The sequence below is a fragment of the Colias eurytheme genome, chromosome 22, assembly GCF_061535395.1.
Source record: "Colias eurytheme isolate Ceu_HAF_F1 chromosome 22, ilColEury1 Martin Lab GWU primary, whole genome shotgun sequence".
Lineage (NCBI taxonomy): Eukaryota > Metazoa > Arthropoda > Insecta > Lepidoptera > Pieridae > Colias > Colias eurytheme.
The window spans coordinates 8277532-8305259 of NC_143001.1; the positions used below are offsets into that span (position 1 = coordinate 8277532).

The 27728-nt window shown below is 33.6% G+C and overlaps 3 protein-coding genes across 3 annotated transcripts; 1 reads left to right on the plus strand and 2 right to left on the minus strand.

The window, feature by feature from the left end:
- Positions 1-1096: 1096 nt before the first annotated feature.
- On the plus strand, positions 1097-27383 carry spz6 (Spaetzle domain-containing protein 6). Its single transcript, XM_090115174.1, has 10 exons — positions 1097-1277; positions 11496-11632; positions 14552-14710; positions 15631-15816; positions 16195-16296; positions 20807-20918; positions 21673-21806; positions 22371-22473; positions 25819-25914; positions 26238-27383. The coding sequence occupies exons 1-10, from the start codon at positions 1254-1256 to the stop codon at positions 26337-26339; spliced, it is 1155 nt and encodes a 384-aa protein (XP_089971300.1). The 5' UTR covers positions 1097-1253; the 3' UTR covers positions 26340-27383.
- Positions 16560-18876, minus strand: LOC149898809 (nicotinamide riboside kinase 1). The gene is made up of 4 exons (XM_090115175.1): positions 18654-18876; positions 17734-18390; positions 17254-17380; positions 16560-16708 (listed from the first exon to the last, which is right to left on the minus strand). The coding sequence occupies exons 2-4, from the start codon at positions 18105-18107 to the stop codon at positions 16601-16603; spliced, it is 609 nt and encodes a 202-aa protein (XP_089971301.1). The 5' UTR covers positions 18108-18390; positions 18654-18876; the 3' UTR covers positions 16560-16600.
- Positions 18900-20503, minus strand: LOC149898810 (uncharacterized). The gene is made up of 4 exons (XM_090115176.1): positions 20317-20503; positions 20185-20238; positions 19523-19662; positions 18900-19064 (listed from the first exon to the last, which is right to left on the minus strand). Exons 1-4 carry the CDS (start codon positions 20369-20371, stop codon positions 18936-18938), a joined length of 378 nt encoding a protein of 125 aa, XP_089971302.1. The 5' UTR covers positions 20372-20503; the 3' UTR covers positions 18900-18935.
- Positions 27384-27728: the final 345 nt, after the last annotated feature.

The window sequence follows — 27728 nt, forward strand, 5'->3', positions numbered from 1 at the left end:
ATACTCACCGTCTTATCTATTAAGGTGGTAAAAAGGTTGCGTGCGTGTTCGACTGCAAATTTAAGTAAATTCAAATTTCAAATTAAGAACGACGATATTTTTTTTCTACGCAACATATTTTTTTTAATGTTTACTTTTGCCGCCAAATAAATATTAAAACATGCCAGTAATATTAATACTCTATATTATTATCATGGATATTTCACACAATAAAAACAATCATCATTATGTTATGTATTCAAACCGATAACAACTTAATCTATCATTATGTCGCGCCTGGAGATAAAGAACCAAGTGAATATTCTTCCACGTGAAATTGCTCAGTTATAACACAGTTATAATAATTGTAATAATATATTAGAATTTATAATATGTATGTACCTACTTAGTTTGCGCGTGAAAACTAATATTTTCTAATAAGATTAACTAATGATCTATTGAAGAATAAATATCGTATAAAAAAATTGAAATCCACGCCACTTCATACTGTTCACATTTTAAAAATAAGGTAGCTGATTTTTTTACAATGTAAGTATAAAAATATAATTATTCGTTTCGAATCCATACTAATATTATAAATGCGAAAGTAACTCTGTCTGTCTGTCTGTTACTCAAACACGCCTAAACTACTGAACCAATTTTCATGAAATTTGGTATGGAGATATTTTGATACCCGAGAAAGGACATAGACTTTTTATCCCGGGAAAATGACGCAATCCCGGAAATCCCACGGGAACGGGAACTATGCGGGTTTTTCTTTGACTGCGCGGGCGAAGCCGCGGGCGGAAACCTAGTAATAAATAAAGTCATAACAATTCTATGGACACCGTGATAGCATGAAAAAATTTGTTTTTTGATTATTTGTCGATATACCGATCGGTGCAAAATATACAAAACAAAAAAAGAGCGAAAATAAGGAATGAGTATAAACTCAATAGTAATAAGTAATAACTTAAAGAACGGTACGAAATCGTTTGTCTTTTTAAATCTTTCGATGAAAGTAATTATTAAGAATTAACTTCACCAAATAGTTTTTGAACAGAAATAATGCAGTCCTTTCACCGCGGACTCTCTCCACGGTTCTTCCATATTTTGTATCTGTGATTCAGTCGACTCCAATCGGCCGGCTGTATAGAACGCAGCCATTGCCTTAAAAAATATGCGGTGACCGCGCCAAAATAGAAAGTTGCATTTTATTTTTATTTTTATTTATTGTGTTTTGTGCAGTGTGCGTATTTGGGACAAGTTCAAAAATGTTACCGTTTTTTGTTTTTATGGTAAGTGGTTTACTAAATTAAATATCTACTGAATGAAAACTCGCAAAATTTTAACAGGCAAAACTACAATAATTTAAACATTTTCTAGATAAAAAGTGATGCAGAAAATGCAAGAAATAATATCTTCTTTTTATAAATTTACTTCATATATCGGAAATTATGAGACAGTATGCAATTTAATAATTTCCTACACTCGAAGACGACAAAATTCTTGGCGCCATTTCTACACATAACTGTAAATTAAAAATGTATGGAAAACAGTAATGTTATGGTCTAGTTAGAAAGCAGGGGGACTAAATAAGGTAACAAGTAACACAGTTAGGTGGCTGCCTTGCTCTATCAACCGGGATCGCGTATATTTTATAATACGTGGTGGTATTTCCCCGGGACAAATAATACGTTGATTTCAAATAATAATGAGGTGTATTATGCCTCAATATATCGTTATGTCCCGGTAATAGAATAATATTATTTGTGGTAATATATTGTTATCTTGTTAAGAGCCAACGACCGGGCTCAGTGGCGTGCATTAGGAGAGGCCTACGTCCAGTAGTGGACATCGAAAGGCTGATGATGATGATGATGATGATGATGATTGTTACCTTCGTCATATTGTGAACTTAAGCTTTTTCCTATTACATTTTTTTTCAACTTAGACTGAGAAGCTGATTATACTTTTGGAAATTTTCAGTTTACTGTTTATTTAAAAATTACAGATCGGAAATAATATTTTAAAACAGATTTAAGAAGATTTATTTGTATCATCACATCACACTAGGTACTGTCGTTCTGTAATAGTACAACACAAAATTATTCACACACAATAAAACAAAATTATTTTTACTTAGGCTCTATCTTCAATGTTACAAGGTGTACAACTACAATATAAAATAAAATCAGTTTTGTTATAAAATGTACGTCTACTTTAATTTCGTTAAAAGTGAAGATTCTTTGAGTAGGTCAATAATAATAGGTCAAAATATCTTAAGTACCTAACACAAAATAACATAGCCTTAGGCGGAACACGCAAGGCTCCATTACACATTACAATGGTTATTCCATGACAAGTCGTTCAGTAGGTCGGTTTCACTGCTATTGTAGTAAGCACAGAGCACTTCAATGTATAACTTAGACGAGAGAGTAGATAGAGTAACTCTGTTTTAAATGGACCTACCAGATTTAAGGGAAAATGTGTTACAAAAGAAATGTTCTGCTACGTTTTTCATTGACGTGAAACCACAGACTTGAGACTACTAAATATTTACGTGAAACGTACAAAGTAAAATGTAAAGAAAACGTAATAGCAGTATATTTGATACATATTATATGTATTTCAGCTTGGTTAGTACGGAAATATATTTGAACAATAGGAACCTTATTTATGTACAATATAGTTGAAACAGATATGTACTTACTTTCCGGAAATTAATTGTTTAGGGCGTTTGTCCACTACAAGGAATTTTACGGTCCGGCATTCCGATTTTTTACGGTCCGGTATGGCACGCCATTAATCTATATACTAGCTTGTGCACTATACGTAATTTTACTGTCCGACATTTTACTTTTCCCTATTCCGGATGGTTTTTTGAGTTTACGAGTCGCTGTAGGTATAACTGTTTTCGAGTGCCCACTTGCTTGGATATTACTCTTTTTATTGCATATGCCAATTGAAAGCAAGCTCTTGTTTTACTTTCTTTTAGCTGGCAATGAGATTTGAGAAGTCGGTATTGTTATTTAGATACATTGACCAAGCATTGACCTATAATTATTATCTAAGTAAGTGTTGGTAAGTTAAAGTTCAAGTGGGAATAGATTTAGCTCCTCGTCACCGATTAAAATAAATAAGTGAAACACGCATTTTAAATCTCTTACGGAACTTTACTTTTTATTATAACGAAGTAATATAATATTTCACCTTCTATATTTTTACTCGTTTCTTGTAAAATGCGAAAACAATCATTTATGATAGCATTATACCGCCATACTTCCTTGAACTGTACCGCACTGATCCGAGTAAAGACGGACAGGTGCACAAGCAATTCATCGGTTTTTTCATGCCACACCGGACCGTAAAAAATCGGAATGCCGGACAGTAAAATTCCTTGTAGTGCACAAGCGCCAATAATGAATATATGAATAATCATTTCATGAAACTTATACTTTTACATTTGACTTGTTATTCGCTTTCTTTTAATAGATACATTATTTCTACTGTTCAATTAAATCATTATGAAATTTATTATATGTAGAATTATTACCTATGCACTATGGTCACAGAATAATAACTATAGTAGAGCCGATAATAATTACTATAGTAGATATTATAGAATTAAAAGTGTATTTATCTATCTGCACGTATTATTGTCAGAATTAGTATGTTTACAGAAATACCCGTAAACAGTCCAACCTATACAAATAAGTGTACTATATTCTACCTCTTAGTTTCCACCAAACATTTTTCTACGGAAATCGTCTTGAGCGGCACGGAATGTGCTTCGCTAGCGGTCCCGCTACGCACGATTCACGTTTTTACATTGAGACGTTTTTTACGAATTGATACCCATATATGTACATACATAACAAAAGTGACATACATATAGAACATTTATCTATAAAACTGCTGTATAGATTTTAATTATATTGATTCCAAGTAATGGCAATGCTTAGAATAATATTTAGCTGCGGCGAAATGTAAAATTTTGTGTAAAATTTTCAAAGTGAAACTGCTTGGAAGATCCAATAAATAATACCTACCTTACCAATAGATTTTTTTATTCATTTACATATTATATAATATTTAATAGGTAGGTAGTTAATGCGTTCATGTATTATAATTTCTTAGAATTCTAAGAATTTGGTAAAACAAGAAATCCGGCATTTTCCATTTGACCTAAAACAGTAAAATAAATTATTAGAAATTCCATAGTCGTTAAATGCAAGAGGCTTATTAAAACATGTAAATTAGCCGTAGATAAATGACCAGTGTCTATAATAAATGCCTTGTTAAGTACATTTCAAGCTAAATTAAGTGTAGCCAAGATGTTGCCACTTGCCAGTGTGAAATTTCAAATTTTATCGGATTTGAAGAAATTAAAGAATTTAACAAGTAAACAGTGCATGACGTATAATTCATATAACTACTAGGAAAGTTGAGATTACTTTTACTAGACATTATATTATCTGTGCTAGACGGTACGTTTATTGCAAAACACAATAAAATAGTTTTATCAGCATTCAGCATACAAAATCGGCTCTATGATAAAGAGAGCTTTGGCCGAAAGCGACTTGTCAGCTGAGATCCAATTCACTAATAAAATTCAAAGTCAAATTCTATTGAATACTAATTTTTAGACCTTTTTTGTGATTTCAATGAACGTAGGTATCAAAAGCCTTACCATATTATCTATCAATTCCAACAGATTTCCTCAATTCGTATGTTTAATTTATAGCTTTTATCGCCTACTTCCGAAATAGCCTTCTCAGTAAACATTCAGTAGCATCACAGTTAATCGATTATAAACACCATAATATAATAAAAATGTAACAGCCATCTCCAAAAAATTAGAATAAATTATTCAAGAATTCGTAGTCCCAAATCAGGTGAGTGACCTCCACACTGGGTGAAGGTCAAACGTATAACGGTGTGTGACGTCATAGTATACCGTTTGCGTAGAGCCTGTTCTCTGTTTTTGTGGGAATATGGGTCAAAACTCAAACGTAACCGGATGTGATGCTCTGATCTGAAGATGTATAGTAAGATTTAAAACCAGAATACCTATGTTACAGGTTGGAATTCTTGGAAGAAAAGCATTGTTTGCTATTTTATAGGTTCTATAAGAGCTGATAATATACCATTTCTAGGTCCTAGTGCATTTGAAAGATAAGACTTTTCTTTTAGCATCTCACATCTTACTAGACTGCTAGAGAAAGAGAAGAAGCTGTGAAATTGGCACCTTTTTGATACTTTTGAAGTTAAATTAAGTTTCATAACATTATTTAATATCACATAATATTTACTTACCTAATTGATTCAGGAGATAACTAGCATTATGTTTATGCATTCAAACGCAAAACAAAATCGAGATTTGCATTCGGATAGGTAAAACTTATCTATAACTAATCTGATAGGTATTTGTTATCAAAGCGCTACTGCCTTCAAAGTTCAAGCAACTATGTATAGAACTCAGAACTACCTAGTTAATATCAAGACAACTCATTTGACATGTTAATGTTCCTCACGCGTAGGGTTCTCAGCTATATATCTGTGGCTATACCTACCGTTAGCGTATTATATTGCACGCCTCATAACTTAGCGCAAAACATCTGATTTTTCAAACTTAAAATGTCTTTATGTATCATACATTGCACTTGTAAGATAATACATACACACACATATTAAGAAAAAACACTATTTTTAACGTTCATGATATTTTTGATGTCATTTTTGTTATTTAAACTAGTTAAAAAACAGTTTAAAAAAGTTCTGTCTTGGACGTCCGTGTGTCTGTATGTGCGGATCCTTTTTCTTGTTAACACGATAGCGACCGAAATACTTTACTTATCGAGTCTTTTTTTTTCTCTTGCGCTTGAGTATGCTCAGGAATAGAACCCTTTCATTTTTCAGGGTCTGATTCGATGTGGTTTAATTGTTATTAAATAAACAAAAATAATAATTAATAAATATTTATTAAAAAAAACTTATGAGGCGTGCACTTTTGGATTTTCCAAATTATTTTATTTTATGGTTTACGAAAAACCTTGTTTACCATCAAAATGTCTAACACCAAGCACATGCTGAAAGTAGGTAGGCAGCAAGGGCGGATCCAGCCTTAGTGCCAGGGGGGGGTCACATACACGTGGGCAATTTTCAAAAGCTATATTTTGGTAATTTAATTGATACGTAGATTTAAAAATAAATAAATAAATAAAAAAAATTGGTCAAGTGCGAGTCGGATTCGCGAACCAAGAGTTCCGTACAAACATTTTTATATATTATGTTTTAATATTAAATTTATGCTTTTTGCAATTTTTCCTTTATCTGTGCTTTAAGATAATAAGACGTAAGTTTCTATTAAATAAAGATTAAATATCAAGATTCTGTGTTCACGGGAAGTACCCTGTAGGTTTTTATTCCTGGCAACACTTGCGAATGTTGATAAGCATGAAATGTATGTTTTAGCAATTTTTCCTCCATCTGTGCTGACACAAGTAGCACAATACCTATAGATTTTGATTCCCTTGCGATAATGTCGAAATTTGCGATAATTTACAGCATAAACGGCTGTATCTTTTGATTACGTTGGCTTATAAGTTTTCACAGCTTTAAGGAACCGTAGATTTGAGTATTCGGTATGAATTTCAGATTGATACCTCCACGCGTTCCTGAGAAAAAGGGTCTTGACAGGCAGACAAACTTGAAAAATATATATTTTTTGCAATTATTCCTGTATCTGTACTATAAGATGTTGCTTTGTACCGAATTTCAAGATTCTGAGTTTACGGAAAGTACCCTGTAGGTTTTGAGTTTTGATTCCCTTGCGAATGTCGAAATTTGCGAATTTTTTCGGCATTTACGGCTGTATCTTCTGATTCGTTGACATAGAAGTTTGATTTAATTATAGCGTAAAGGTATTATAGACTTGAGTTTTTGGTATGAATATATGTATACATGTCAGTTAATGCAGCGTTCATGAGTAACAGGGTTGTACCTAAGTTAAAAAATTTTAAAAATATTTTTTTATATTATAATCTAAGGAAAAATTCATGCTTTTCGCAATTAGTAAACAAAGTCGTTGTCTCTGTGCCTATGTCCCTATGTATGATTAAATCTTTAATACTACGCAACGAATTTCGATGCAGTTTTTTTTAAAGATAGAGTGACTCAAGGGGAATAGTATATAATTTATAAGGTTTTAGATAAAGCGGGCGAAGCCGCGGGTGGTAAGCTAGTCTGCGTTATAAGACGTTTGATTGAACTAAATTTCATGACTCTGTGTACTCGGGAACTACCCTGTAGGTTTTGATTTCTTAGGGCGTGTCGAATTTTGCGAAAAATTTCAGCATTTACAGCTGCAACTTTTGATTGCGTTGGCTAAAACGTTTGAATTTTTCACAGCATCAAGGGACCGTAGACCGTAGGATTTCGACATTAGCAAGGGAATCAATACCTGCAGGGAGCACCCTGTCCCGTAAACACAGTCTTGAAATTGAGTAAAAAGTATCGTGTTATAGCACAGATGTAGTAATAACTGCGAAAACCCTAATTATTTAATTAAATGCAATAAAAATATATTTTTTAAATCATTTTAAACTAACAATCCCTTTACTCATGAACGTCTACATGTATTTAATTGATATTCACATCAGAATTCAGGTCTATAATAACTTAAATCTGTTATTTAATTCAAATTCTATGTCAACGCAATCTGAAGAAAAAGCAATTAGAGCTGCATATTCTGTAATTCGCAACTATACTTGCAAGGGAATCAAATTCTTTAAACAAAATTGTAAGACTCAACATAATGAAAAAATATGTTTGCTCGGAGTCCTCGGTGCGCGAGCGCATTTGGCCGATTTTTTGTTGTAATTTGACTGTATTTTCTATTGTTCATTAAAAAAAAAAATTGCTATTTTATGTCTTATCCACGAACTGGGATATTTCGATATTTGAGGTTTTGTGTGAAAAGTGTAACAGCAAAAGTTGTAGAAAAAAAATTAAATTACATACAACTTTACCATTACACTTTATTCCGCAGTTATAGATTTTTTCAAAAATCGAAAAACTTGTTTTTTGTCCTTAAATTACGACCAGAGGTCGACCCTAATAAACTATTTCTATAATTTTTGTTATATTCTCTTCCGTTTAACCGTTTATAATTGATTGCATTGTTCTATATTACTTTTATGTCTCAAAATTCAATAAAAACATCATGTTGAACAGCATTAATTTGTTAATTTAAAAAAGTTAATATTAAATTAGTGGTCCACTTAGGTCGTGGACCTAGCCCAGGGGGGGGTCATGACCCCGTGACCCCCCCTGGATCCGCGCTTGGTAGGCAGAGAAAGTAACAAAAGTTGGGAACATCCTTAAAAGTTAAAATCGTTTAACTTATACCTCATTTAGGTAAAATTAAAAATGATACATAAAAATAGGCCAAAAACTTTTAAGTAGGCTCAGAGGCAGGGGCGTAGCTACTGCCGTATCTGCCGTATCAATTATACGGGGCCCCCGCGCCAAGGGGGCCCCCAACGTGCGCTTTTGTGAGAAATCTTTACCCTTCCTAAGGGCCCCCAAACAAATTTTTATACGGGGCCCCGCCAAGGCACGCTACGATTCTGCTCAGAGGCTTATTCAGGAAATGCTTAGGTAATCCGGCCGAAAAACAAAAATAAACCATACACTTTTCTTTTCCTTTACTTAAGTATTACATATTTGCCGATATTCAATTTATGTATTTTGATGATGATAACCCTGCTCACATGGTTACACCTCGCTGGGTCACGCGTCACGCACTAACGGGGCACTTTTACGTGACAGAATCTCCTGTAGATCGTAGATGACATGATAGCGATATAGTTCTCTGTGCTAATTCACTGCCACTGCTATATTTATATTTGTCTAATATATGGAACAGAATTTATGAATGTCTTCAGATAAACGTTTAAATTCTAAAGTTTCGCTTCTTAGTGGGAGGGCTATTTATTTGTTAATTTTTACTTCAATTGTTAACGGATTTGTTTTATTTAATAACCAATCTTTATAACACATATTGATAATAACAGACGTAGGTTCAGATAAAATATGTAATACACTGTATGTAATAACTAAAGTATAGTAACATAGCTACGTAAATATAGAGCAAAAATCTGGTAAGCTTGGTAAACAGCTTATGTTTCACAAACTGAAAATAATTATATTGTTACGTAGAAGTGTACTTAATGATAACCACACATTAAGTGATACTTAACAATAAGAGTACTTACATATATTTGTGTTTTGGTGAAGATAATGACTTGTCTAAAATTTGCAAGTATTTCCAAACAATAGCTTTATATAACTTATCTCGTAGTTTTAGGTTGTCGAAATTATAACTACTAGTAGAGTATTGTTTTCTGTAATAATTCTTTGACTATTTCTTTCTGACTTTTGTTCTGTGTTATTTGACTTTTTGTTTGTACAAACAAAATGAGATAATGTACAGTCTGGTAGAGCTTGTCGTCCCTAGCGACCCTTTGAAGATATTATGCGTGGGTAACTGTTTGTAGAAATATTCTCAAAGAGGTATATTATGTAGACTGTAGAGCATTGTCCATTCCACTATCGACCTACATAATTAGCATAGTTTAAATAACAAACGTAGTTTTTCGCACGGCTTAATTTGTCCAAAAACAAATATTTTAGCCGTGAAAGCCAATCTATAAGGTCTAACAGAGTCGAGCACAAAAAAAAAACTACTTCCTAATTTGGACAAAAACTCCCACGACTGACCGACATTCTTCCCAAATTGTTTGGGAAAGTGAAATGAGGTTGAGAACACGCAACAATTCTGTTATTGTTTTGAATTGGGTTTAGATTTTGATTGCAAGCATTTAAAGTTCATGAATTGGGTTAAAGTACCGAATACCAAGTAAGAATCGGGTAAAAGTAACAAATGAAACAAGTGAAGGTTGGAAGTTTACTTGAAAATAAGTAATGTGAGTCTGTTAGCATAGGACGATTGTGAAGTAGCCTTAGCCTTCAGGTCATGTTTTTTGGTCCATGCTTCAGGTACATGTCAGTATTCTCAATTCTGTAACAAATACAGTCCAGAAATAATACCTACGTAAAATTCATTGTAGCAACTTTCCCAGTAAATTTTTGTATTGTTGAAAAAAAAGCTTGGAACGTCTAAAAATCTATTATTTCATTTGAACCAATTTCTAGATAAAATTCTTAATAATTTGGCGAATTAAAATAGCGGTATTGTGTATGTAATGACTGTAATGATGGCAAATAGCTGGATGGGTACGATGATGCTATAATTCAGCAATTCTTTTGATGGAACTCCCAATGAATGGCATACATTTCACTTTTATCGACTCACAATACTATTGATAGGTACTACCTACTTTACGTTGGAAATCTGTTTCTACTGTAGTTATGTTTGAATTGTTTTATCTAAATAGTCTACATACCTATGTATTTCTATGCACCTATTCAAAGTATAACAAAACTCCTTCAAAGCGGCTAGAGCATTCTTTTATTTTTTTTGGTAGGTAGTAACTAATTACATTAATAAATATTAAAAACATAAACTATGTATTTTACGTTTTTATACCGATCAGCTCAGTGATATGTTAAAACTACGTTCGTCGCGTCGAATGCTATTATTTATACATCTATTATAATACCACTGCGCCTATTATTATACCAGTTACCAATCTAACTAATAAATGGCAAGTAATGTTTTAAAACAAAGCATCTAATTGCATTAGAAGTGTAGTGATGCGTATGGCATGGCACCTGTATCATTGATACGGAATGCAGGTCAGCATAACGGCTAACCGTAACCATTGGATAGACGAGTTAACCGTTTCTGTATTCGTTAAATGGTTAAGTATATTTGTAAACATCTCGGAATTTCACAATGTTTACTTTATGTAATAAACGATAAGGTTTAATAAGAAAAGTTCACTTACATCATTTGCCCAACTTTTTGTTATTTAATTTTTAAGTTAAACACAAACAACTTGCTAATACATAACTCATAAGGTACAAAAATTTTACCAAAAAATATGCGGGTAATTTACCTTATTTTGTTGTAACTAATATATTTTGTAACCTACCCGCGTACTTTTGGAAAAAATATACCCGATAACGTTGTTCATGAAGTAGATAAATTGAAGGTAGGTATCAAACTTTCGTGATGTCGCATTTATTTAACTAAATTTATTTTAGAAATACTTTAGAAACGCTAAAAATTAAAATATAACATAGGTCCCAATTTCATTTCATATAATAAGAATAGGATTATACGAAAGACAGTTTGTAGTAGCTATACACGTTTAATCAGCAGTTATTTTCAATCATCAGATATTAACCCATTGACCACCGAGCGGCCCGATCGGGCCGAGACACAATAGATTTTCTATTGTGTCTGTGATCCGAGGACTGACGGATATATCTTTTTCGATATTTCGATATTTATGTACGTATGTTTATTATAATATCTATTTCAGACGCTATCCGCGGTGCTGTGCGCGAGTGAACCCACGACAGAACCTAAAGCATTACCTACAGATACACAAGCAGACCCGGAGGAGCCTCCTGAAGGATACTATGCGTTTGTCGAATCACCTAACGCTACTCCACCAAGGTAATTTTCATTGAAGTGATTAATATTATATTATTCTTAAAAAGTGATGATATTTTATACTACTTTTAATATAACCTTAAACTTAGATCTGGATAAATACGCTGAGGAATGAGGTCTTTTAAGTTGATGCTTCATGAAAATGAAATACAAATCCTGTTAAAAGTTATACATCTTGAAGTTTTACATGGGTCCTAGAGGAAAAGTACTTGAAATAGTGGAGACTGGAGATAGCAACTTTTACTGAAAGAAAACATTCCTTTATTTTTAAAAGTAATAGAACTGCATTAAAAATTTTAGAAAATTCACCTATCAACTCCATGAACTCCATTTTTTCAATTACTTCTACTCCAGAGCCTAAATTTCCACTCTGTATATTAGATAGGTACTTATAATACAAGACAATAGCAGAAGCCAATATCTCTAGTTTTTAGACGACATTATCTAATTCAATCGAGGATTCACATAGCGTAATGCGGAAGGAAAATTGTTGCCGTAAAGAAGATTTCCCTGAGGTTATGATAGGTTAGGTACATATACATTATACAATATCTACTATAGCTTGAATAGAACAAAAATGTGTCTATTTATAACACGCTTCTATTAGCTTTACCTGTATTTTTATATGTTTGTATGTAACCGACTCATTTTGACTCGATTTCGAACCACTTTCGGACAGATTTAATTCAAACTGTGTACACGTCTTCGGTCTTATTATCATGAAAAATCAAGCGTTAGAAGAGGGAAAAAGCTTTAACGCATGTTTCATTGTATTTAGCTAATGTGCATGTATTTATTGGTGTCAGACAAACAGACAGAGAAAGCAACCCGGCGCCGGCCGCTTTACGGCCTCATATAACATTAATTATTTGGTTTATGCCGCGATTAACCGAGATAACAAGTTCACTCCAATTTTACTGCCTAGCATTAAATTCTTTCGCTTCTGGTCACTAAATATTTGTACATGGATTATCACTCTCACTTTGTAATACAGATTTAGGAAGATATACTTAAGTTGTGTTAACTTTAAAAGTAACAATTTTTTTTTTAATTTAAAGCGTTTATTGTCAATAAAACATGTTTGCAAATTTGATATTTTGGTTTTTTATGGAATTCAAATGATTTATAAAGGGTATCATTTAAGCTATCACCAATTTAATTAGTTTTGTGTTTCTTAAATAATAGGGTTTGTCCTCAAAATAGTAGATCTGTCACCAAAATGTAGTCACCAAACAATGCAAAATCAGTTCCACAATAAATCACCTAAAAGCCTGAGATATAAGGTCTAGTACCAAATAAATGTTTTTGTATGTATTATAATAGGTGTGTCCTAATAAGTATTTAAGCAAACTAATTTAAAGAGATCACCAATAAATCATATTATGTTACTAGAAAATTGCATTAAGTTCAAATAAAAAATTAGGGTTGTCATCATCGTTTCAACCAAAAGATTCTGCTACTTAACTAGAGACTCCCAAGGTTCTAAATTTCCACTGGTAGTATAAATTATATTTAAATAAAATTTTTAGCAGAGTAGTAAATAAAACAATTAAAGTCAAAATAATCAATATTTATTGTTTAAAATAATTACCACTGAACAATCAGCGCTGGTTTAAAATAGCTGGCTTATGGCTAGCAGAATAGTAGATAAAACACTTAATTAAAGTTAAAATAATCAATATTTATTCTTAAAAATGATAACCACTGAATAATCATTTGGTCATCATTGGTCAATTTTTAAAGCGCGCCAATTTGTCTCCGCCCCTTTGATCATTTTTTCATTAAAATTATAAATTGATGTATTAAATTGGTAACGAATACTATTAATTTAATATCTGAACGAAATAAAATGTTACTACTGTATTGGTGACAAAATATCAAATAAAAAGGAGTCGCAGTCAGGGATCGATAATAGATTTATTTGGTGACAGATCTACCATTCTGAGCACAGAGCTATTATTTAAGTAACAAAACTGTTATTATAAGAACGAAGTTTATATTCATGTAATGCAATATAATTTTATTGGTTATCGATCTCTTATTTTACACATATATTAACATTAATTTGATAATTCATACCTGGGAACAATTTTTGTTTATCTGAGAACGAAAATATTTCGTGGTGATAGATCTATTTATTAGGTGATACAACTTGATGACAAATATAAATTTTGGTGATAGAAAATATAGTTCCCATTTATAAATAGACGTCGCGTCGCCCCGGAATGGCAAAAAGACGCGGGTTCGAATCCCGCCTCGTGATCGATTTTTTTCTATTATTTAAAAATTTAAATGTTAGTTACAATATTTTAAAGCTCTTCTTATTTTTATATCTCTACTTCTGGTTACGACGTCTCGATCCATTTTCGTATAAGAGTTCATATTGTGGATGTCAATTATATCTTTATATATAAAAACCGGCTTCGCCCGTTGTACATATGAAAAATAGATGTTGGCCGATTCTCAGACTTACCCGATATGCACAGAAAATTTCATGAGAATCGGTCCACCCGTTTCGGAGGAGTATGCAGACTAACATTGTGACACGAGAATTTTATATATAAGATGAATCGCAAAATGTGTTGGTAAGCGCATAACTCGAGAACGGCTGAACCGATTTCGATAATTCTTTTTTTTTATATTCCTTGAAGTACGAGGATGGTTCTTATGTAGAGAAAACGTAAATATGTACCACGGGCGAAGCCGGGGCGGACCGCTAGTAGATTATATTTTCATAGACTACATAAAGAAAAAATACCCACTCAACTATTTCAAAATGTTCGTAGGTACCTTTTATTTGAATTCGTACGTTCGAATCATGCGTCACCATCGGTTTTTTTAAACATCTAACTACTTATACGCATTTTAATACTTAAAAAAATAACTATGAAAAAATTATAATCATTAATATTATTCCCCCAGAGTCCGTCCCCCACCGTACCGTCAGGTTGCAAGCGAGTGTGCCGAAGCTACGGAATCCCGCGCGCACGTGAGCGCCAACAACCTGTGCGGGGACCTCAACCGGGGACTCATACCACGGAACCCCATGGGACAGAACCCTAATGGGGAACCTTATCCTTTGTAAGTGTAATTAAAATGACAACATTTCAACCCACTTGTTTTTTTTATTTCATTCAAACATAGATCAGAAATAATATTATTTTTTTGCTTTTTGAAAATGTTGAGGCTTTCATTTATCTTTTTGAGTTTAAAAATCAGCGCAAATGATTCATACGGTAGACTACATTTACATAAATAATTATTATCAGAACTTATTGATAAATCAGGATGATTATTATTCTCAGTTTTTAGTACACTGACTTCTATACCTAACTGTTTTTATTCACCGACTAGATAGCTTTACATTCTTTTTAGGTTTCTCAACGTTTAAACCAAGCAGTGGGTTCGAGCCACAACGACTTTTGTTTGTCTCAGTTAAGACCATAGATTTTTATTAAAATCTATGGTCTTAACTGAGACAAACAAAGCTGTTCTAAATAGTTTATTATTTCAATTATGTAGAGGTCATACCATCACGTACGTCGTACAGTACAAAGTGACACCATTTTTACTTTGTACATGCTTGTATTTAAGTTATTCAAAACGCGTGAGAACATAAAATTACCGTAACGAAATACAGTTTTATCATCATTGATGTTTAGAATAAAAAAAGCATATAACATGATTAACCCTAAGAAGTTTAAAGTGAAGTTTAAACACAAGTTTACGTACTTGCAGAAATCATGCAATCTTTTATTCAAAAACTACGGGCGGATTTTGACAACACTTTTTTGTTTTATAACTAGTCCCAGGCATCATACAGACTATCATTGAATTTGAATTTAAATCTGCACGCGTCTCTTTGGAACAGAATCTTATAGAATTCAATTATTGAAATTGTTTCAATCCCCATAAATCGTTGCTTACAAATTCCATTCTATAGAGTAAAGACATTTCCCTAACTAAGTACTTACACAAATTCCGAACTGTTCACCCCATAGCGAACTAATCCGCAACCACACACTGCGCTACCTCTCCCGCACTCTGCCCGTGCTACGCGCGGACGACGCGCTGCCCCGCGTAGCGCACGTGCCGGCCGCTACGGACAGCGCTACGAGCGCTACGCCGGCCACTGCTACGTATGGCGCGCCGATGCCGCAGGCTGTGCCCGATATGCATCATAATAGGTAAGGATCATCATCATTATCATCAGCCTTTATACGTTCCCTGTTCCCACTGTTGGGAAACGGGCCTCCTATGAGGGTACAGGCCATAATCCACCACGTTGGCCAAGGTAAGGATGGCCATATAAAATTATTATACTGAAAAGTAATGATTTAAAACAGTACCTATTATCTAGTCTATATAATTGATAATAGTTTATATTACTGTATATTTTATCGTTAATACTTTTTGATTAGACGAAAAAGATTAGGCTAAAAATATAATGATTCTGGTTTTGACTTTTTTTTGGTATTTTTTGTTCAGTTTTTACAATTATTTATAAAAACTATCCACAGACAAGTATATTTTGTCGTAATGTGTGTGACTTTTAATATAAATAGGTTAGAAGAGCGCGGCAAGCGCGCCGCGAGCGAACCGGACGCGAGCGAAGCGAAGCGAGCCGTGCCCAGAGAGAGCAGGAAGTTCTGCGATGGAGGCGGAGTGTGAGTATATAGTATATACTTTAGAAATTTATTTATACAGAAGTATTTAATATATTATAAATACTTAATATACCGATAAATAATTAAGATTAAATTTATGGTATTTATTTTAATTTTGGCTATAACAGAAAATTTACAATAAATATCATATCAGATAGGAAATCATTTTAAAAACGTTTATTATATTTATTTACGTTTGATAGGTGAATTTTCGATTCATGAAAATCGACTTTCAGAAAAAATAAAAATAACATTAAATAGTAAAACATATATTCTTAAATATATATATAAATAACAATACAATTTATCCGAGTAACTCAGTGGCGCCGAGCTCCTTTAGATCCGAGACCACAACCTCGAGCGCGTCCGGTCTGGTCGCGTCCAGTAACTTTACTCGCCCATCTTTCTCAATCTATAAAAAAATAAAAAAAAAACAAAATAAAAATCCTACTATTGTATAATTTTGAACAAAAAGCTGAAAAAATATTCTGACAGATGGAGTAAATGTAAAAATTTGTTCCGATTTTGTAGGTCTTAACTCTTGATACAAAATAAAAGATAATAAGTTTATCAATATGGCAGTGTCGTGTGTCTTGACGCACGTTACATAGTATCAGTATCGTAGAGTCAGCTATTGTCGTGTCACGCAATATCAGTGTCACTGTCACCTCGTGTTAGTGTCACGTTTTTATGTATTTATTTATTAAGCTATTGCATAGCTTCTATCGCGGGCCTTGAGCGCGGGGACCGAATCTAGAAATTCCGTAACGAAAAACCTCACGCTCCACATTCCGACGGGCGCGGAGGTTGAAGGCATAGCATGCAATAGCTTTACCGCGGCAGTCCCCAAGTGCCACACGTCTTTTTATTTAGTAAATACGATGTGATGATGTGATTCATCACCACACATCACCATCACCACACATCACCATCACCACACATCACCGCATCCCACACCTGTGCCCGGTAGCGCAGGTGCTCGGGCCACACGCACGTGTCGAAGTAGCCCGGCACGTCGGGCGGCTCGTACAGTCTGTGCACGCGCCGTGCGAAACATTCGCCGTACTCTAATATGAAGTAGTACCTGAAATGTATAAATAATTCACATTCATATTATTATTTAAAAAAAGGCAACTATTAAGTTTCTTGTCGGTTTTTTTCGTAGAAACTAACTTTCCGAATCGATGGCAAATGGTAAATCTATGTTATGACGTTTCAAAAGTGGTTATAGAAGTCGAATTGAAAATAAATGTTTAAGTTTGAATTTGGATTGAATATAATAGTAGTTTAAGGCAAAATTCGTGTTTTATGACGATGTGAAAGTGTGTCAAATCTACATGATTTTTATTAGGCTAAATTGGGCTTTGAGTTTTAAAATAATATTTGATTAAATTCAAATAAAACAACAAGTAAAAAAATTAATTAATAAAAACTCACCTTAAATTACACAATTCCATAATAGGTTTATAGTTCAACACCGTAAATCCCTCCACAACTAAGAAATTTTTTCCTTGCACTTGTAACTTGCCGCGATCTGCCTCAAGGCTACACGCTTGTGCCTTCACTTCTCCGTTCATTGTTTTAACAATATCCTCATACATTTGCCCCATATCTAATGAAGACAATATATCGTAGTTGTTGTGATCCAAATTATCGCATTTCACATGCTTTGGACTATCGTCCGGATAAAAATAATGGTCTTGATTAAAAGTGTACACTGGTACTAATTTATCGTGTAATTTATTCGCTAATGTCGTCTTTCCACCGCACGTCACACCAGATATGCCGATTACAATCCAGTCTTTTGACATTTTTCTTTTAGATTCCTCTGCAATCTTATTTGAAACTAAATTTTTAGATTTTGATGTCTTAGATTCGTGATTGAGCTTAGATTCTTCTTGTATACCAAGTTTTTTATTCTGGAATTTTGATTCGAGCACAAATTGATGATTTTCTTGGTTATATTTCCTTATAAATAGGGGTACAAGTGGTATAGAGTGAAGGACATGAGCCCTCCGATAAAGAACAGGCCCCAAACTGCGCAAAATAGTAACGCCCACTGTGGATTCGTTATATATTTGTAGATTGTTAGTTCTGAAACAAAAAACAAATAAAGTTAATAGTATGAATGCAAGTTGTAAGTACTGCATGATTTAGCAAATGCTTCGATAGATGATTGTTAATACAGTATAAGCTTTTAAAAATTGAAGACGTTTTAACGGATTTTAAACACATTTATTCGATTATATTAGATAAGGTTGAATAAATCGCGTTTAAAGTATATCTTTACTTAAAAAAAAAAAACATTCCAAGTCAATGAAAAAAACAAATATAACAATAAAAGCAGTAACACTCACCGTCGTCAATAAAAGGGTAGGAGTTGACCCAAAACACAAATACAGCAAAGACAGTGAAAGTCAGAACCAAACCCACTTTCCCCAACAGAGCATCTGGCAAGTCCATAAATGCATAGTTTGTCCTTTTGTTATATAAAAATATAACAACTACTGTTAATTTCTTATATCAACAGTACTAATATTCTTGAAATTATGATTTTTCTTTATCGTTCTGATATATTAGCTATATTATACACTTATTTATTCCCAAGTAATTATAATTAGATCTAAACTGCATTAACATTAACTACAGAAGTAGGTTTTCTCAAACTTTTTGAAGCTCTCTTCTGGGAATAAAATAGATTTTTCTTCCTCCACTTTCTTTTCAATTTTCTCTAACAACGGTTTTCCTTTTACAGCTCTTTCAATAATCTGTAATAATATTGTAAATTAACTATTATTAAAATTCTGCAACATCAAGCGATAGCCTAAGTTATATAAGTTGAATTTGCTTAAGCTGGGGTGCAAGTTATAGTTTTTTTTGTATAATCATTCAATATTTGATTTAATTGTTTGATATTTAGTTTACTTTAGAAATATGGTATTTTGCATTATTGTTAGGATCAAATGACTTGTTATATTCAATTTTCAAATAACACCACCATCAAAAAAGGTATATAACAAGTCATTTGTTAGGTTCAAATGACCTTTTTGATGGTGCGTATACAGGAACCACATATTTATATTTGTATTACGTAAATTCCAAATTACGTAATTGGAGAAGCATAAGTTGGTATTACTGTACTAAGTTCTTTTCAACATAAACTTGACTTATTATTTAATTAAATAATACTTTAAATGATTAAATGCAAAACAATATTGTAACTCACTTTATCAGCTATTTCTGTATTGGCCACAGGAGCGGAAAGAGCTAACAGCTTCTTTATATTACTGTCCACTATTTCTTCTTGTGATTTCTTTTCTTTAGTTTTTTTGTTCTTGTTTTTATTGTTATATGGATGGACTTTACCTGAAAACATGGTATAAACATGGAAACATAAAAATTCTCATATATTGCATTATGATGGAATAATTTGGCGATACACTTGATTAAATAGGTTAGATTACTTTTTGACTGTGTACATGTTAAAGTTTAACAAGTTAGTACTTTAATACACCAACAGTTCAAACTTTGTATCTACCCATGCAAATTATATTTCTTTTACTTCTGTATGAACTGAAAACTGATAACTTAACATACTAAAACACAGAAATTTATCTAGATTGTATGAGGAAAACTAAATTATCAATAAATAAACATTGCTGCAGAAATGACGATACATAAGAGAACATATAATCCTTAATTATGTAACTTACCAACCAGTTCAAATAGCATGCATGAGCACACAATAGAAATGAATTTCAATGACTTTACAATCACTTATCATGTTGTAAATTGGCAATACGATAGCGGTCATAAACTGCGGGCGCAATTGAATACCGTAAGTATAATCGTAAAATGACGTAACTAGTGTGATCTAGGGTGACGTACCTTGACCTGGGTTCGAGCGCTTCCGCGATCGTTTGTTTTTATTCTTTTCGTTCTCTGTAACCAAATAACCAAAACATGAATTACTGTAAAATGACGTATAGAAAAACAAAGACACATGGAAATCGCAGTTACCTTCTGGATCAACAAATGCCAACGCTTCTCTAACTAATACTGAGGACATTTTCATCAAACAAACTAAAAAAGAACATTTACAATAATTTTTCAACACTCATAACCTATAAAACACGGCAACGAATTGAAATGACAAATGTCAAACTTTAAAAAAATAACATTGAGTTTTGACATACGTGTGACGTCCGTGTTGCGTTCCGTTTCACTGGGTAAAAGCTATTTAGTGTTTCGTTATACTCGTTTGATTCTTAATTTAGTTGCAGTAGAATGTAGAAATTAAACACTTAAAACATTCGTAAATTAAATATTATGTATAATGTATATTCCAGTTGTTGCATGAAATAGCATCGTTTAAAATATAATAATATTTCAAACCTTCTTTCTAATCTTCTTGTAACGCATCTACAATCTGTTTAATTATTATTTTTATGTTTAGCGTTTTTACTGTACCTTTTTTACTGTCTTCTTAAAGAAAATACCATTCTTTCAGTTTCTGCATGTTATACCGCGCAATAAACGGAGACAGTGCTGGACCCGAACGGCGGGAGGACCCTGGAGTCATTCCTCACACACCGCATGGACCAGGACCACACAGATATGAGGTAATTATTAATATTATATTTTGTAATGTATTTTTAATTAAGTATCGTCTATACGCGATTGATGCTATACCCAGCAGGTGTACATAAGTACATAACTCAGGCCCCGGAATCACAGACACAATAGAAAATCTATTGTGTCGTGGACTGATCGGGCCGTTCGGGGCTCAATGGGTTAGTTATTATGATTTTTTTGAAGTGAAACTTCTTTATCGGGGTTGGACAAAAATTTAGTGTAACATTTTTGCGTTACGCCGTACGCGTGACATTTTTGCGTTTCGCCATACTCGTGACATTTTTAAGGTCATAAAGAAGTTTCACTTCTTACGTGTGTACTCTAGTACATGCATACATTTTTTTATTCTATCTTTTCATTTCATTTAAATTATAGTGAGATTTAAAATATTGATATTTTTTACAGCTTGCTCTGTTTTAATTTTATCTTATCATCCATCTTCTTAATTTTCTGTACTGGTAATACGTGGGCCCAATCATCTGGTCCTTCGAGCTGGAAAAAAATATAAATGACAAAACTTTTCTGATTGTACATGTATAGTACGACTTTATCCTAGTTACACATTTTTTTTAATTGTGCTATTAATTCATCTGTTTCTTTAGAGCTTTCAATATTTCGTGTCTTTTGTGTTTTATCAATATTTATTTGTATCAAAATGTATTCCGCTTTCTTTTGCACTGTTCTTTATTCGTGTATTTGTCTCTTTCCTTTGCACTACATTTTACTCGCAATTGACCCCAGGGCCCCCCCACCCCTTGCCCCGCGCGGGTGGAGTACGCAACCCCTGTGTTCGCGCGCAACTACCAGGGCGTGTGGCGATACGTCGTGCAGATCCCGTACGAGGGGTACTTCACACAGACTGTGGAAGTTACACGGTATGTATAGGGGAGTTTAGCGCCATGTTGTGACGTCATAGCTGTCAATTCAAAACAATTAATATGTACGACTAGCCGCGCTTCGTGGTTTCATCCGCGTGGCTTCGCTCCTGTTGGTCTTAGCGTAATGATATGTATTATGTAACCTATAGCCTTCCTCGATAAATTGGCTATCAAAAACCGAAAGAATTTTTCAAATCGGACCTGTAGTTCCTGAGATTAGCGCGTTCAAACAAATGAGTATAGATTTATAAGTATTATAAGTATAGATTTAATGTCAGATTTGATTTAAGAATAAGTGTCTTTCTTTTGATTATAGTTCTTTGTCATTTTTTTTATTTTTTTTAAGCGAAACTTCTGCACGTTGAGTGTAAAACTCATGAAGTAAGGCTTAAAGGCTAAAATTTAGGAATCATTGAATCTTGCTCAAGAAGTTTCACTTCTGACACGTGTGCACACACACGTCCTTTTTTATGAGACACTTTTCTTATTTTGCTTATTTATATTAATTATTATTTTCCCATATTGTTTTTGCACTAATAACGGAATATGTACACTGTACAGTTGCATGCAGTCCCGCTGCCACTACCTGGAGGGCGGGTGCCTGAGCTCCCCGCGCTGGGTGTCGCTGCTCGTCGCCGAGCTGCACTACCCGCCCGACGCAGGCGTGAGTACACACCGTACATGCCGTACATGTCATACATACCGTACATGTCGTACATGCCGTACATGCCGTACATACCGTACATGCAGTACACGCCGAACATGCCGTACACGCCGTACATGTAGTACATGCCGTACATGTCGTACATGCCGTACATGTCATACATGCCGTACATGTCGTACATGCCGCACATGCCGTACATGTCGTACATACCATACATACCGTACATGCCGTACATGTCGTACATACCGTACACGCCGTACATGTCGTACATACCGTACATGCCGTACACAGACACTAACAGTATATACATATAGTTACAGTGTATGCAACATTAGGGTGCTTTTCCACCAATAATATTGATGTGTTTGTATAGACTATAGACCAATCATATCGCTTCATTTAGTTGGAAGCGTTCAGCGTTAGAAGCGATATTATTGGTTATTTATAAGTACATTCCCCGTGCGACAGTTCACAGTTAACAAATTACACGGCAGCCGCAATGTTCCACCAGAGTTGAATTACATTGCTGCACGAGCCAATATTTATTTATTTAATTACTAGCGGTCCGCCCCGGCTTCGCCCGTGGTACATATTTACGTTTTCTCTACATAAAAACCATCCTCGTACTTCAAGGAATATAATAAAAAAAGAATTATCGAAATCGGTTCAGCCGTTCTCGAGTTATGCGCTTACCGACACATTTTGCGATTCATTTTTATATATAAGACTAGCGGTCCGCCCCGGCTTCGCCCGTGGTACGTATTTACGTTTTCTCTACATAAAAACCATCCTCGTACTTCAAGGAATATAATAAAAAAAGAATTATCGAAATCGGTTCAGCCGTTCTCGAGTTATGCGCTTACCAACACATTTTGCGATTCATTTTTATATACAGGGTGTCCCAAAAAGTAGTGATGAACGGAAGCTGGGAGGTAGAGGACCTAGAGGGCTATCCGAATCACCCCCATGTATGTTATGCGATTTTTCGTATTTTCGGAGTTATGACTCTTTTTTCAATTTTTCACCTATCGCCGAGTACGACGATATTTTCACTCATGGTGACATCAATTATTGCGGAAGATGCTTGATTTTTTTTGTGTGCTACGCTGAAAGATAGGCCAATTCAGTATGGTAATATTTACTATCGTTAGATCTTTGAATGGAATAAAAAAAAGGATGAAATGCCAAGAAAGGTAAAATTTCCCGGTATGTTCACCACTTCAAGGGCCCGTAAAAAAATAAAATCACATAAAAAATGTTTTCCGTTTGGCTTTTAAAAACTTGCTCTATCTATCAGGTAGCTACCCTGAAAATTTCATTTTATTATTCAGAAGGCTTCAATCGAAAAATTGAAATCTAAATGTGGTAAGTGCAAAAATTTTATTAACATGATGATCATTAAAACCAATAAATAGGTGTTTAATTACCAGAATTTTTTAAAATGACCCCGCTGTTGCTCAGTGCAAGTGCGACATCACCGTAAAAAGTTGTCTTTTAAATGTCTGAATGCCCTTTTATCATTTTTAATGGTTTCTTCTGCTACTATGAATTTCCGGGTTATTTCGTCCAAATTGTAGCAGTCTCTCGTCTTTGTAGTATCCCCACGGAAAAAAATCAATATGGTTTATGTCCGGAGACCGTTCAGGCCAGGCTAAAGGGTAAAGATACCCTGAAAGATGGATTGGTCGTTGCAGCCTGCGCATGCGCCGGTGACGCTTGCCTTAAAACCTGGCCTCCACGGTCCCTCGACCTAAACCCAATTGATTTGTTTCAATGGGGATACTAAATAGACCTCGGCTACTTGAGAGAATGCCACAATTTGGACGAAATAGCCCGGAAATTCATAGTAGCAGAAGAAACCATTTAAAATTATAAAAGGGCATAAAGACATTTAATAGACAACTTTTTACGGTGATGTCGCACTTACATTGAGCAACAGCGGGGTTATTTTAAAAAAAAATCTGGTAACTAAACACCTATTTATTGGTTTTAATGATCATCATGTTAATAAAATTTTTGCACTTACCACATTTAGATTTCAATTTTTCGATTGAAGCCTTCTGAATAATAAAATGAAATTTTCAGGGTAGCTACCTGATAGATAGAGCAAGTTTTTAAAAGCCAAACGGAAAACTTTTCTTATGTGATTTTATGTTTTTATGGACCCTTGAAGTTGTGAACATACTGGAAAATTTTATCTTTCTTGGCATTTAATTCTTTTTTTTATTCCATTCGAAGATCTAACGATAGTAAGTGTTACCATACTGAATTGGCCTATCTTTCAGCTTAGCACACAAAAAAAATCAAGCATCTAGCGCAATAGTTGACGTCACCATGTGTGAAAATATCATCGTACTCGGCGATAGGTGAAAAATTGAAAAAAGAGTCATAACTCCGAAACTACGAAAAATCGCATAACACACATGGGGGTGATTCGGATAGCCCTCTAGGTCCTCTACCTCCTGGGTTCAGTTCATCCATACTTCTTGGGACACCCTGTATATTTAATTATTTAATTATTATATGGAAATATAATATAATAATAATATGTAGAAATATAATTTCGTGGACCGCGGCTGTCGATCCAATTCGAACATCACAATACGATAACTCTTAGTTATTCTTTTTTATTCTATACTAGCGGCCCGCTCTGGCTTCGCACGGGTATAAAATAGATAGCCGGGCGGCCGGCCGGTACCGCCGCAAACGCTACGTCCCGCAATTTTTAAATCTGTAATATCTTCGAAAATAATCACTTAAATCATACGGTGTAAAGGGCCATATAGATCTATATTAAATGAACAATGTATTCAAGGTATTTAATTGGTTAAGGATTAATGCTGTGTTGGTTAAAATCGCTTCGAAAATTAGCCATTATTTGTCGTAAAAAGTAAATGACAAAAAAAAGTTATTGTGGGTTATCCATAATAGATAGACATATACCATCGCGGACTTTTCTGTAGACCTTTTCAATGTGTATAATACTTAGTACATTATTTTGATGAAACTCGTAGGGTTCAGCCTGCGTTTGCAATGTAAGCGGAAAAAATGTAATTTTTTACGACATCACATTAGAAACCTCAAAAATAACAGTACTTCTCCGATATTTAATGGATGTTATTATACATATAAACCTTCCTCTTGAATCACTCTATCTATTAAAAAAAACCGCATCAAAATCCGTTGCGAAGTTCAAAGATTTAAGCGTACAAAGGGACATAAGGACATAGGGACAGAGAAAGCGACTTTGTTTTATACTATGTAGTGATGACGTCAAAAGTTAGACCATTTTCCTTTTATGCAAACAAACTTAAAAAAATACTAAAAATGATAATATATCCACAGCAAGAACAGTACCAACAGTTCGCTCGTCAAACGGGTGAAGTGACGACTGAGAAGCCGCTGCACTGTGACGGACACGACGAGCTTGGTTGCTATCAGGTATGAACTTATGTACTACTTACTATAGCTTTTTCTATTAATTTACTATAACGTAAATACTCTAGTGTACATTATATTCGCAAAAAAAATTAAGATGATCTAGTATTTTTTATTCAAACTAATTGTCAATCGTTTTGCGTATTAATTTAATTTAAAAATAACTGAATCAAATTCAGATAAAGTTTCACTTCTTACGTGTGTTCTCTAGTACACGCATACATTTTTTTTTATTAGTACTTGGCAATGATTTAAAATAACGAATATCTATAAATACTTGCCTTTCCCTAATAAAATAAATAACTATATAATATAAACATGTTAAGGTCCGTCTGTACTACGACTGGTTCCTAGTCCCCGGCTCGTGCAAGTGTTGGCGCCCGGACTACTTCGCGCGGTATGTGCGCCGCAAGCATAATGAACTATAAATTCCTTTAAACCTTTCTTTTATATCATTTCTCCTGATTCCTATGTAACTGGCATTGACGTAAATAAACAAATAGATAAACATTAACACTCAAAAGTTGTCCGAAGTAAAACTCTGCCTATACACCTAAAAAGCAGAGTTTTCTAATCATGCAATGGACTTTGAACGTTAATACCGCGAAATAAGATGTAAATTTGAATTATTTTTTTTGTACAATTTTTGATGATTAACAAATGATTGTGAGTCTATTTGTTTATAGCACATGAATAATACCTGTTAATTATTTTGTTAGATGCAGTAATTATTAAATTATGTCAAAAACTGTTTACTATGCGATCCAACTAAAGAATAGGAACGACAAAATCTTTTTATGAGTCAATTACGTGACAAATTACTTTTGAAAAATATTATTTACTTCAATTTTACTTATTTTATCGCGCAGAATCCATCCTATTCTTTGTTGTATCGAATGATAAATAATATTTATTGGCGCAATGCTACTAAAAAAAAATAAAAAGTGACATTTCAATAATGTGTTGCTATTTGTGAAAATGTTGAATTACGTTCCGTTCGACGCAGGCAATCAGCTCTATTGCTCGCTGCCTTATAATAATCCAATTGTTGTTGCATGTTTAAATTTTTGAATTTGAATTAATATTATCGAATTGTTTTGTGTAATTAAAATTGAAACTTAAAAATTACGGTAAAAATGACCGAAATACGTAGGTGTTATTTTAAATCGCAATATTAATTCATGCTTGAAATAAGAATGTTTATTTACTTTAAATTATCAGACTGCTTTTTTTAGTAATTAAAGTAACACGCGCTCCAAAGAAAGCCTTTACTAAATAACAGCAAGAATATTTCATAAAAAACACTATGTATTAATGCTGTTATTAAAATTATGAAGCTTGTTACAGTAACTTTTAAATCGCACTATCAAAATGTATTAAATTATGTATACTTTATAAACCCACATAATAATATTATGTTAAATTTCAGACATTATTGTAAAATGTAGAAGTTAAATCAATTAAAAATTAATATATCGTTTGAATCAGGAATATTTTGTACATACAATAGGTAGGTACGTAAATATTGATGTAGTTCACTGTATTTTTATAATAATGGGTGCTAAATACATAAGCTAAGACTGTCTTAAATTATTTTTAATACGTATTTGTCGTATTGCACGCCTCATAAGCGAAGCGTTGAGGTGGGTACTACTGTCACTTCGCGCAAAACATCTGATTTTTCAAACTTAAAATGTCTTTATGTATCATACATTGCACTTGTAAGATAATACATACACACACATATTAAGAAAAAACACTATTTTTAACGTTCATGATATTTTTGATGTCATTTTTAGGGTTCCGTAGCCAAAATG